The 13,940-nt window shown below is 35.5% G+C and overlaps 1 protein-coding gene across 2 annotated transcripts in view; it reads left to right on the top strand.

Moving 5' to 3' along the window:
- phip (pleckstrin homology domain interacting protein) overlaps window positions 1-13,940 on the top strand; it is an 88,678-nt gene that overhangs the window by 25,160 nt on the left and 49,578 nt on the right. For both annotated transcript variants that reach the window (XM_033990749.2, XM_033990748.2), the window contains exons 8-13: window positions 75-296; window positions 3,157-3,257; window positions 5,501-5,571; window positions 7,978-8,078; window positions 9,680-9,720; window positions 11,351-11,449. In XM_033990749.2, coding sequence (XP_033846640.1) covers window positions 75-296; window positions 3,157-3,257; window positions 5,501-5,571; window positions 7,978-8,078; window positions 9,680-9,720; window positions 11,351-11,449 — 635 coding nt within the window. The remainder of the gene's footprint in view (window positions 1-74; window positions 297-3,156; window positions 3,258-5,500; window positions 5,572-7,977; window positions 8,079-9,679; window positions 9,721-11,350; window positions 11,450-13,940) is intronic.

The raw sequence follows: 13,940 nt of genomic DNA, 5'->3' as shown, positions 1-13,940 counted from the left end.
TTATAACATCAGATTGTACAACGCCGTAAATCTGACCCGCACTGACCGTCTCCGTCTCTCCGTCTTGTTCCCAGGGCTCAGACGACTGCTTGGTAAAGATCTGGGCCACAGATGATGGGCGTCTCTTGGCAACGCTCCGGGGTCACGCGGCGGAGATTTCGGACATGGCCGTGAGTCACGAGAACACTATGCTGGCCGCCGGATCCTGCGACAAAACCATCCGAGTGTGGTGTCTACAAACCTGCGCCCCTCTGGCTGTACTGGAGGGGCACGCCGCCTCCATCACATCACTACAGGTCAGGGAGACGCTGGTGATGGATTATAGCCTGAACAACCAGACGTTTTTACATTCTGTTTGAGTCCGGAAGGGTTTGAAATTGTCCGGAGCGTGACAAACCGGCATCTTAACATGGAACGGTCCAACCACAGCTGCTAGTTTGTATCACGTACTCTCAAATTCGGAGGACATCGCCTCTCGAAAGAACTCAGAACAAAACATATAACTTCTTTTACGTTGGTTGTTGACGCTGCAGTTCGCCGTTGTGTTTATTTTAACATACTGCGCAGCTCTCTGATTGGTTATTCCACCTGTCGATCACGTCTAAACACGTCTAAAATTGGCGAAAACTTCCACGATTCCTTCCAAACTTGTTTTTTGTAAAGTTTTGTTAAAGCGTGTGGTTCTGGCTGGACGAGTAAACATCGCTATAGAAACCTGAGATAGGACTGGACGATAAAAACTGAATCGTGATCTCATTCCTGTGCCGATAAGTTTTGAAAAGCGGCATTTTATTGAACTCAACCAAGATACTTTTTCCCACCTACACCTCTTATTGTTCAGCCTGTCATACTTTGAGTGAGCGACAGAAGAAAAAGATGAAGTTAGTGAACTCTTCAAGGCGATATTAACATGAATTATTCTTTTTTTTTTGTAATTCTTTATTTTCAGATAGTAGTATATAATTACAGGGTTCATTTTTAGACCAAATACTGTCTTTTTCTTTACTTTTTTTTAACAGAAGTTGTACACAAAACAGAACTTTATACAGGAACGAGTGAGCCAGTGCACCTTAGCTACACATGTAATAATAAATAACAAAAGAAAATTAAGTACAGAACCCGAAAAAAAAGGGGACAGCTCCTTTACTGCAGGATGAGCTAGTTGAGCTGGATGTTAACATGAATCAATGCTGCGCTGATGGCTCTTGCCCCCTACGTGACCTTCCTGGGCCAGGCACCGCCCACGCGCAGCATTCCCCCGCCCGGCAACCCCCCGGTCGCTGTCCACCCCCTTCAATCGCATTGTAATGGTGGTCTATGGCATTGAACTGGCAACCTCATGCATAATACAGGTATAGTGTAACTGACTTTTTGGTTCGTTTTGAGGCCCACAATTATCTCCCCAAATTTGATGCCAATCGGACAAAGTTGTGTCTTTTACGTACCATAAGGGGGCGCTATAGAGGTCACTGGCCACGTGCTCAATACTGTTTTCTATTCACAGTTTTATTCTGCATCAGTGGTTACAATTTGAGCTCTTTTGGCTGATTCAAGTGTCCGTGAGTGGGAATCAAAGAAACAGGAAATGAAGTCATATTTTGATAATGTGATACAGATAAACCATAAAGAAAATCTCCAAAACGTGGATGATTATTGATAAACAACCTCTATAGATAAAACGTGAATTATAATCACATCAAAACTGTGATATTCATTATATGCGGAACACTAACCTTAGGACAACTGCGCTTCCAGTCAAAAGTTTGGACGCAATTCTTTTTTACTCCTTTATTTTCATTATTTACATTGTAGATTCTCAATGAAGGCATAAAAAACAAACAAAAAATGAACAGAAATATACGATGGAAAATAGGAAATAAAAGGGTTAAACTAAAAAATAACTCGAAACGTCATTTGGTTTAAAAAAAATGATATAGCGACCCTTTGGTTTGAACCCTGATCTGCATTTTCAGCATTTTGTGACACTGAAAATCATTTTAAGAGACGTCTTTGAGAGAAGTCCAAGGGTTTGCAGCTCTGTCCATGAAGCAAAAGGCGGCAACTTTGAGGATTTGAATTTATTATTTATATATATAAGTTTAGTTATTAGGGAGTTATTTAAAAGACCCGTATTACACTGTTTTTGATCTGTTATAATGTTGTTTCCTCAACAAAAACAGACCTAGAGTTGTGTTTTGTTTCATTCACACGTGTTTAACATACAAACCCTGCATGTTTAGGCTGAAAACACTCTGTTCCACCTTGTGATGTCATCATGTGGTAATACAGGAAGTGCTCCACTGTGTTTTTAAACTCCGCACACCTTCACTAGAATCATTTGGATCATTTCAGCCACTGGAATTGCCAATCTCTGCTAAACTTAAGGTAAAAAGTAGCCGTTAACTTGAAAACTACTGCTTCATGACATCAAAAGGTGGAACAGAACATTTTGAGCTTTAGAAATGTTACAGACTAATAATAAATAGTCACTCAAACATGTGTAAATCAAACAAAACACAGCTCCAGGTCTGTTTTTGACGAGGTAACAGCATTATAACATGACTTAAAGCTCATAATAGTCAATTTTGCGTAATATATGACCTTCAAATGTGAGGAACAGCACCACCTTGTGACGTCGTGTGGTGATACAGGAAGTGCTCCACTGTGTTTTTAAACTCCACACACCTTCACTAGAATCATTTGGATCATTTCAGCCAACACACTACATCTTGCTTCATATATTTGATGTCTTCCATATGTATATAAATGTAGAAAGTAGTAAAAATGAAGAAAAAAAACAGTGTACGTCCAAACTTTTGACTGATAGTGCACTTAAAATCCTTAAAAATCCTGGGTTTTTATTTCTTCTAGTTCTCGAAAATGCCTTTTAGACAACACATAACGACGTAAAATACTATTAAAAATGTACTTTGAAAGAGCTGTGAAGATGAAATATGGCTGCCCTATTTGTACAATACTTTTTGACAGAAGTAGGTTTACTATGGAAGCTGTTCTTGACCCATTTAACTTTATTACAAAGTGAAAACCAGCCCGACTATGAATGAATGAATCAGTTTCCTGTCCATAATCCTGACACTGTTACATATTATTCACACATGCAAATACGTAACTGCCCATTGTGTGTTTGTGTTTCAGTTTTCTCCTCTCTGCAGCGGATCAAAGCGCTTCCTCTCGTCCACCGGAGCAGACGGCACCATCTGTTTTTGGCAGTGGGACTCTCGTTCGCTCAAGTTTGGGTGAGGCTCAGTCCGCTCGTCTTCTCTCTGTTTCGAAACCTCTGATCCTCGGATAAACATATGCTCAGTTTGGATACGTGTTGATAAAAATATTAACGTGACGTGTCAATGCTTCTGCTGATTCATACTGTGTATATATAATTGGACATAGCTAACGTGCTAACCGCCGCGTTTCAAATAACTGCTGCTGTCAGGCTCGTCGTTTTGGTATTAAAATGTTTGTATTAACCCGTATTTGTATTATCCCTGGTGTTTTATTTCACTATTAAATCCTTAAATCAAGATATGAACATTAATAACAGACAAATCAGGCGCCTTCTTTCCCCTAGCCTTAGCAACAGGTTTGATTGACAGCGTTGCTAAGGGCCTGCTCCCTGCTAAACATCCTCACTCCGGATTGGCTCTTTGGTTTGCGAGATTCGAACTGCCAACGTTTTGATCAGTTGACGTCTAATTGTACTTCAAAACATATATCGCAACAAACCAACAAGTATATTTTTGTAGTATCTCTTTCTAACTTTTAGTATTTTCCGTAACTCTTTTTTCTCTAAATGTTTTTATTTTATTTAGAACGACCCTTCCGACATTAATCTGAGCAAATACATCACCGAGGAACGAACCCTCATTGTACCGTCGACATTTTAATACCAGAGATGCCCCGAGCGTAAACTCCATTAAAGGAATAAAAAGTCGTTTTCAAAGACAGGGGGCAGTATGTGATCTCCACAGACCTGACTAGTCCTGATTTCTTCCTGTGCGGCGATCTTAAAGAAAAGGTGTTTGTGAATAAACCTCAGACGACTTAATAAACGACTTAAAACGTAATATCGGGGATCAAATAAGAGACATAGGCCCGGAAATGCTGAAAATGTTATGCAAAGTGTGTTGGATCGGGCTGTTCAGGGCGAAACTGAACATTATTTTTAGTATAAGTGAACAATTATAACCGTATATATCGCCAAAAATCTCAGAAGGTTCAGTTTACCTACTGCTAAAATTCGGTGAGTATAACTTAAGAATTATAGGAGCTACTGAAGATTTAAAAGTGTCAGTGACGTTTGGGCCACACTGTTCATGATCCTGGTATTTTTTATTTCACTATTATGTTTGTAAATCAAGATATGAACATAACAGATAGGTTAGAGGTTGCTCCCGCTTACGTTAGCAACAGGTTTGATTGACAGCGTTGCTAAGTGGCTGCTCCCTAGGGTAAACTAGTGTAATTTGGGGAAAAAATGACTCGTATCACAGTTTTATCCGAGCCTAGATCACAAATTTTAGCACAGATCTTGTGTATTTTGCCTTTTAGCGCTAACTAAGCTATTTCCTGATTATGAGAGTCTGTACTTTACTGTGATTGGTTAAACCCACCTGTCAATCACTCAGCGCATGACACAGACTGACCAATAGGAAGTGTGCGTCTATGTTTCAGATCACAAATCGATTTCTGCACAGCCCTAATTTGAGCCGTATCCGAGCACAGTTTTTTTATCACTGGGCAAAACAGTTGAATGTTATTGCCAACCGCAGTCACAGAACATATCATTTTATATCAATATCTACATTTGTAATCGATTATATGGCCTTGATATTCGATTCTGTGCCTTCATGCATCATGTGGTTGTTTGTAACACGGAAGGCATCTGACTTAAAATAGACCAATTCATGTGAGTAACCCTAGATGGAAAAGAAAGTGTGTAAAAAAACAATAAAATGGCTGATTCTAGCACTGAAAAAAATCGTTGTTTCTGACATTTGAAGGTCGTATATCATGCAAAATTGACTCTTGTGAGCTTTAAACGTCATCAAAAACATATCTGGAGCTGTGTTTTGTTTCATTCACACATGTTTCAGTGATCTTTTATTATTAGTCTGTCTATATCTCCAAAGCTCAAAATGCTCCGTTCCACCTTGTGATGTCATGAAGTGGTAGTTTTCAAGTTGACAGCTACGTTTTACCTTTAGTTAATTAGAGATTGGCTATTCCAGCAGCTGAAATTATCCAAATAATTCTAGTGAAGGTGTGTGGAGTTTAAAAACACAGCGGAGCACTTCCTGTATTACCACATGATGACATCACAAGGTGGAACAGAGCGTTTTCTGTTTGAGAGAAGAACCCAGCCTAAATATGGAACTCTGAATATGTTTTTTTAATGAGGAAATAACATTAGAACAGATCAGAAAATAGTGTAATATGGGCTTTTTAAAGTAACGTTTTCATTTCTGTGTTTTCCATGTTCCAGTCAGAGGCCCAGTAAGTTCACGGAGCGCTCCAGACCCGGAGTCCAGATGATCTGCTCCTCCTTCAGCGCAGGTAACTTCTGCTTAACTTTATTATAATAGTCATGATGAGCTACAGTTACTGAATTCACAGTTTGAGCTGGTGCAGTTCTCACATCTCAAACGCTGCAGTTATTTAGATAATAGAATGTTCTCTCCAAAGAATAAATATCGTCTTTATTCAAAAATCTTGTGCCTGTAGTTTAGATCTCAACAAACATACAGTAGCCTATTAATTTAAACATATATTTCAAATCGAAACGCAATACTACACAGAAAAATATACAATAAAAAATATATTTGATTTTATTTATTTATGTATTTATTTATTTTTATTTATTTTATTTATTTATTTATTTTACAAAATTGTGCAGCTGTGGCTAAATTCAATGGTTCATTCTAGTCGCCAGTATTTTTTCCTCATAGTTGACAAGTTAATCTCTTTTGTGCCCGTTTTAATTATACATTTTTAACCAGATTAAAAAAAAAAACAAAAAAAAAAACGTCTGGATTGTTTCATCAAATATACAAAATTTGCATCTTTCTTATTCCGCTTTTCGTATCACGTCTTGTCTTTTTTCCCCCAGCACATTTCAGGTGGTTTATTTATACTTTGCAGTGACATAACACCGGGAGGGTTCTACACGTATGTCTATGGCGAAATGTTTAGCAGTTACCATGGTAGCACGATGCACATATTAGCAAACACTGAGGGAAAAAAAGTCTTAAAACTCAAGAAAAAATAAATATAAAATTGATTTAAACAACACATTTTCAGGAGCCTATCAGTACGAGCGTTCATGTGGTTTACCTGAAAAACCGTTGGCTAATGCTAACGCTAGCTAGCTTGTGAGTGTGTTATTATTTGAGAGGGACTTGTTTAACACCACAAATCAGCTCTCCTGTTGTAGTTCCAGCTAAATCCGTTCTTTATGGTGAGATTGTGTTAAAACAAAGCTCAGATTAAAGTCTAACTTGAGAAACAGAGCTTCAGACAGAGCAGTGCCTCCAGTTAGCATCACACCCCCAGGGAATGTTAATGACGTCAGCTGCAAGGTACGACTTTTACTGTTACATTCCACCACTGCTCAATTGATCAAGTACTACGTTTAAGTATACATTTTTGGGCATTTACTTTACATTTGGGAGCAGATATTTGTACTTTCTACTCTACTATGTTTGTAACTGCAACTTTTTTCCCCTTTCATTTATTTATTGTTTATCTGCAAAAACAATGTTCCAGTACAAAGTTGAAGTACATCTGACCAGTACATCACAAATTCAATACAACATAATTTTCAGGAGGAAACAAGAGATTTACAGTCACGTCATTATTGTGTAATAGAAATAAACAAAGCAAGAATGAAATACACAATACTGAAAATAAATGCATCAATAAATGAAGTAAACAATAATAATATCAATAATAGTAATAATACAAAAAAATATAAATAAGTAGAAAGAAAGAAAATAGAAAGAGATAAAAAATAAAGAAAGAAAAGAAAAAATAGAAAGAAAGAGAAATAAATAAAAAAATAAATAGAAAGAAAGAAAAAACTAAAAATAGAAAGAGAGAAAAAAATAAATATAAAGGAAAAAAGAGAAAGAAATAGAAAGAAAGAAAAAAAATAAATTAAAGAGAAAGAAAGAGAAAGAAAGAAAGAAAAATAAATAAATATAAAGAGAGACAGAAAAAAGGATACAGGTAAAGATACAGGTAAAATCAGTCCGTGTTCCCTTCATTGTGAGGTGTTTCTAGTCCCTCAAAATAATAAAAAAATGGAGTCCAGGTCTCTAAAAATACTATGTGGTTCTCTTTAAAGTGTATCAAATTTTTTCCAATTTCAAAAAATACAAAACATCTCTTATCCATCTGTCGAAAGTAGGTGGAGAATGTTGTTTCCAATTAAGTAAAATGACTTTTATTGCAATGAGTGAAGTAAAAGACATAACATCTCATGCATTTGTGGTTTGAACTTGCTGAAAAGGCTAAGGGGTTTATTTTTAACATTTTTATATTTCTGTTTGCTCAAACTACGAAAAAAAAGAAGAAAAAAAAACAGCTTGGAAAAAAATAATCATTGAGTTGTTGCTGTTGAAACAAAACACAGCACAAAACTTTATCAAAAATCACTATATTCACACTTCAGTAGAGCTCAATCTGCGCGAAATACTTTAACTTTTTACGCTTTAAGTGCATTTTTAACAGGTACTTTAAGACTTTTGCTTGAATAGATTTTTTCTTGTGATACTTTTACTTGAGTATTTTGTTTTTTGCTCTTGTACCTGCACTTTTACTTAACAAAACTTCCACCAGTGTACCACATCACTCACAACTAAAGAGATGCATTGTCACATATCTCGTTTATTTATTGCCTAAAACTAGAAACATCCAGCCCCTTAAAACCCCAGTGTAACTTAAATTTCTTTTTGATTTCAGGTGGGATGTTCCTGGCCACCGGCAGCACAGACCACATCATCAGAGTCTACTATTTCGGCTCAGGACAACCCGAAAAAATCTCTGAACTCGAATCACACACAGTACGTTTCATACTTCTATTGTTATGTTGCCAAATAAGAAACGTAATAATATGTTTTTAGGGTATCAAGTTGTTTCCGAGATTGTCTATAATAGGAAATAGGTTTTTTGAACTCCATTAAACTCTGTCGGAAATGTATTCTCTGGTCAATTTCTGATCTATTCCGCAAAATCGACTTTACAGAGCTTTAACTATTGTATATAAAGTGTAATTATGACTGTTTCCCTTCACCGTTTACTCACCTGAAGTTGCGTTTGAAGTGATTTGTGCATGTTTGAGCAATTTTAGGTAAATTAGTAAGTGTTTTTAAACTCCAAACGCCTTCACTAGAGTCATTTGGATGATTTCCGCTCTGGAATTGCCAATTTCTACTGAACTAAAGGTAAAAAGTAGCTGTTAACTTGACTTCATGACATCACAAGGTGGAACAGAGCGTTTTGAGCTTTGGAGATGTAGACAGACGGATAATAAAAACACAAAACACAACTCCAGGTCTGTTTTTGATGAGGTAACAACATTAAAACACAACTTAAAACTCAATTAAAAGTCAATTTTGTGAAATATACGACTTTTAATTGCTTATATTTGACTTAATTTTGCCAATAAATCCTTTTTTTCCCACGCACTGCTCAGTAATTACTTCACTTCCCGGTTTTATTTTCTTTATCGGTGATACATGTAGGATTTGGAAGAGTTGTGGAAATCATAAAAACATTTGAAAACGAAAAAAAAAACGACTATAGTGACCATTTTAGAGGCAAAAATCAGCCAAAATAATAAGTCAAAATAGTAAAAAAAACAAATGTATAAAAGAATGTAAAATGCTTAATATCTGGCTGTTTTTTTATCACAATAAGGAAACCAAATTTTCTTGTTCATAACATAATAAAGGCCCTTTAACTTTATTTTCTGATCTACCGCATTTTTTGGAGTATAAGTCGCACCTGTGTATAAGTCGCACTGGAGTATAAGTCGTATCTGTGTATAAGTCGCACTGGAGTATAAGTCGCACCTGTGTATAAGTCGCACTGGAGTATAAGTCGTATCTGAGTATAAGTCGTATCTGTGTATAAGTCGCACTGGAGTATAAGTCGTATCTGTGTATAAGTCGCACTGGAGTATAAGTCGCACTGGAGTATAAGTCGTATCTGTGTATAAGTCGCACTGGAGTATAAGTCGTATCTGTGTACAAGTTGGACCTGTGTATAAGTCGCACCAGCCAAAAAATGCATAATAATGAAGAAAAAAACATACTTCACATATAAATCGCATCTGAGTATAAGTCGCACCCCCGGCCAAGGAAAAAAGTGAGATTTATATACATCTTATTTCCTCATCACAAACATACCTGGAGTTGTGTTTTGTTGAAGAGGAGGTAACAATATAACATGGTTTAAAGCTCACAAGAATTAATTTTTGTGTAATATTGGACTTACGTACTAGAGGAAGGGCAAGGTATGAGATTATGTGAAATTAAGGATTTAACTGTTGTCATGGTTTCAGTAATTGCGATTAATCATTACATCGTGGTTTCTCACAAAAATGTCAGTACTTCAATTTGATGACATGTTAAATTTAAAGTAATAATCTGTCATTTTTCAGGACAAGGTCGACAGCATCCAGTTCTCCCACTGCAGTGACAGGTGAGCTTTACGTTCTCGAGGATCATAACGCCGCGCTAGATTTTAATGTGTTTACTACATCATAATTGTTGTTTTAATTAAGTGGATCGGCGCAGCTGTTTGTTTGTAACCTCAGGGTGCTGTGTGTTATGTAGTGTCAGTCAATTCACTTTAATAACGCACACAAAGATACACACACACACACCCACCCCCACATGCACGCACGCACACACACACACACACACACACACACGCTTCTGTAGTGTTAATGTGAGTGAGCAGAATGTCACAATATAATAAATTAACTTAACAATAATATACACATATATGCATTTATTTATTAGTTTGTTTATATTTTATTTAATTATTTTTAATTGCATGTTTGTTTGTATATTTATATATTTATTTTAATTTTTGTATTATTATTTTTCAAATATTTTTTTCAAATATTTGTTTGTATATATTTTATTTATTTATTTTTATTTATTACATGTATGTTTGTCTATCTATCTATCTCTATCTATCTCTATCTATCTCTATCTATCTCTATCTATCTCTATCTATCTCTATCTATCTCTATATCTATCTCTATATCTATCTCTATATCTATATCTATCTCTATCTATCTATTATTTTCCTTTCATTATATTATATAGCGATTTTCCACATTCATAACACTCAAAGCACTTTACAATAAATTAACTTTATTATATATATATATATATATATATATATATATATATATATATATATATATATATATATATATATATATATATATATATATATATATATATATATATATATATAAATTTTTACATTGTTTGTATATATATCCGTTTTTTGTTTTTTTTCCTATGTATTAATTCCAGAAAACCTACTTTAAATTATAGACACGCTTGTTTTTATTTTGGTTATTTTTCGGAATTATCTCACTCCTTAAATGGTAAATAGACACATTTTTACAGCACTTTTCCACCTTCAAGTCACTCAAAGGGCTTTATATCAAGGATTCAAGGTGGGTAAAGTGTCTTGCCCAAGGACACAACGACAGCATTCATCTGTGTTTGTATATGTTATGAGTGGGATTTGAACCACTAACCTTTGGGTCAGAGGGCAAACACTCTACCAACTGAACTATTTAAAACATGTTCTGGTCTGTGGTCTTTAATATTAACCAGTGAAAAAAGTTTAACACTGTGGTTTTCATCTAAATTAACTTCAGAATTACGTTCAGTTTTCTTTCCGTGTTAATCATAGTTCTCATGATAAAGTGCTTCACCTTTGAACGTCTAAAAATAAGTTTATTCTTGTCCCTTTAAAAAGCACAAATTCTTGACCTGACGTGGCGTTTGAAGTTCTGTGTGGAGCTGTGCCGTTCATCAAGTTTTAATTAAGACCAAGATTCAGACAATGGCTTTCATTAAAACTGTGAAATGTTCAGGAAATCGATGTGGAGAGCCATTTTTAAAAGACAAATAAAATAAACTAAATAAGTAAACATAAACTGAAATAAAGATGGATATGTGTGTAATAACTATTTTTTTCCTATTTTGCCGTTTCACTTGGCTCTGTCTCTACACATGAGTTTTCTTGCAGAGATCTCTTCATATTCAGAACATTTATTATTTGTGTTTTATTCTCGTTGCAGGTTTGTCAGTGGAAGCAGAGACGGTACAGCTCGAATCTGGCAACTGCAGCCTCAGGGCTGGAAGAGCATCCTGCTGGACATGCAGACAAAACTGCCCGGGTATGTGGGGGTGTGTGTGTATGTTTATGTTTATGCATGTGTATGTTGGGGTGTGTGTGTGTGTGTATATGTGTGTGTTTGTTTGTGTGTTTATGTATATGTGTGTGTGCGTGTATATCTGTGTGTGTGTGTGTGTGTATGTTTGTGTGTTTATGTATATGTATATATGTGTGTATGTGTTTGTGTGTATGTGTGTGTTTGTTTGTGTGTTTATGTACTGTATATGTGTATGTGTGTCTGTGTGTCTATGTGTGTGTGTATGTCTGTGTATGTGTGTGTATGTACTGTATATGTGCATGCGTGTGTGTATGTAGTGTGTGTATGTGCGTATGTAGGGGTGTGTGTGTGTGTGTACAGGGTTAAGACAGGGCTGGGACATATGGCAAAAATGTCGTATCTCCAGTGGTGGAAAGGGGATTGAATATTTGTACTCAAGTAAAAGTACAGTTACATGACAAAAAATGACTGAAATCACAAGTTCCCCTGTTAAATATGCATGTAAGTAAAAGTATAAAGTACAAAAACATCATTTTAGTAGCATTTTAGATTCATTAAAACTGTAAATCTAAATTGCTAGGACAGTATAGTAAAGGTACAGTATGCAAATTTTCAGTTAGGTCAGGTTTGTGGAGATGCGAGCTCACTAACTCAAAGGGTAACCATAATAAATAACCATAATGACCAATAATCATAACACATAACCACCAAAATGTACAGAAATATATGTATTCTTTTGAGCTGTGTTGTTCGCGTTGGTACAACTGAGAATTATATTAAATTCATATAATTAATTCCAAGTACATAGTCAAAAAAATTACTAAAAAAGTAGATTTACCCCCAAAAATGTGCTAATTTACAGCACAGTAATGCACATATTTAAAGTTTGTAGTTACTTTCCACCCCTTTATCACATATTTCTTTTTGGTGACACATTTATTATCGTACACTTATTAGTTTGATGTTTCCTTACAAGATATTTCAGTTTTATTTTGTTCACTCACCCTTGTCCCGAGAAAACTCTATCCTCTCCTGTCCCAGCTATGACAAGGCAAAAGATTTATAATGCGTAGTTTTAAATAAATAAGCTTTTATAGTAGCAACGGCGTACAACTTAGCAGATGTTATATACACCAACATATGTCTAAATGTAGGATTAGCATAAGGATTTCATAAATAATGTATAGAAAAACAGCACTTTAACACTTTATGTGACTGTGACAGAGCTGGTGCCAGATTTCACAACTTTCACAATGAATTCTTATAGATTTTTTCACATATATTCGATAAAATATAATGAAAGCAATGTATTTTATAATTTCTTATGTTTTAAAGCAACATTATGTAACTTTTTAGCCACAAAATAGACTGAAATAAAAGCATTTGTGTTTAAGTTTTGGTTCTTTGTTATGAAAAACATGCGTGCTTATTGTTACCGTTAGTGGGCTTGCATCTCCACAAACCTGGCCTAACCACAAAGTTACATACTGTAGCTTTTTAAAGTCCTAGTCTATGGATAAATATATTGACAAAAAAAAGGGGATTTTTTATTTTTTTATTTTGGGAAATATTTAAAAAAAAAAGATAGATATATATTTTATTTTTCTTACAACGCAGGTTTAATTTAATTTTATTTATGTATTTGACTGGGACAGTGCGTGTTAATGAGCAGACATGATTTAACATGAACATAAACACACTGGATTATTGTCAAAGGCTCATTTCCATCCGTTGTCCCAAGAGCTGAGGTCACAGAGGGGTCAAAATAAAACACTCATTGCACATTACACTTATTGCACACTACACTCATTGCATATTACACTCATTGCACACTACACTAATTGCACACTACACTCATTGCACACTACACTCATTGCACACTACACTCATTGCACACTACACTCATTGCACACTACACTCATTGCACACTTCCCATCATTGCACCATCCAACATATTGCACATTCCATTGAATACACAGTCCCCATTATTTTAGTCAGTTTGGCCACATTCAGGTCACTTTTATACACATTTTTAGACACATTTTACACCCATCCCGTTCATATTTTGCCCAAACATGCAAATATGTCTCTGTAGAAAAGCTAAAATCACATTTCCACTACAGATTTTAACCAGTTTTTCATTTGAGCTTTAAAAGAACTGTACGTGGGACATTCTCTCGGAGTTACTGGGAGACTATTCCACAGATTCCCACCTTGGACAGATAATTTTGACCCAAGGTGGACCATCTGTGGGGGATCAGCCTCCTTTGGTGGCAGCTTGTGTGGTACTTGCTAAATTGTCTTTATATTTAATGTACTCCTTTAACGGTGGTGGTCTGAGGGAGTGTAGGACCTTATAAATTAGACGAGCTCTTTTAAGGTTGACCATGTTGTTAAAGTCCAATAGTCGTTTTTTTTTTTCCAGAACGTGACAAATCAGATCATGCTTTTGTTATGAATCCAAAATATACATTAATTCCCCCGTAAATGTCTT

The sequence above is a fragment of the Periophthalmus magnuspinnatus genome, chromosome 24 (genome assembly GCF_009829125.3).
Source record: "Periophthalmus magnuspinnatus isolate fPerMag1 chromosome 24, fPerMag1.2.pri, whole genome shotgun sequence".
Classification (NCBI taxonomy): domain Eukaryota; kingdom Metazoa; phylum Chordata; class Actinopteri; order Gobiiformes; family Gobiidae; genus Periophthalmus; species Periophthalmus magnuspinnatus.
The sequence above is the reverse complement of the archived record's forward strand: the minus strand, read 5'-3'. Positions and strand labels throughout refer to the sequence as shown.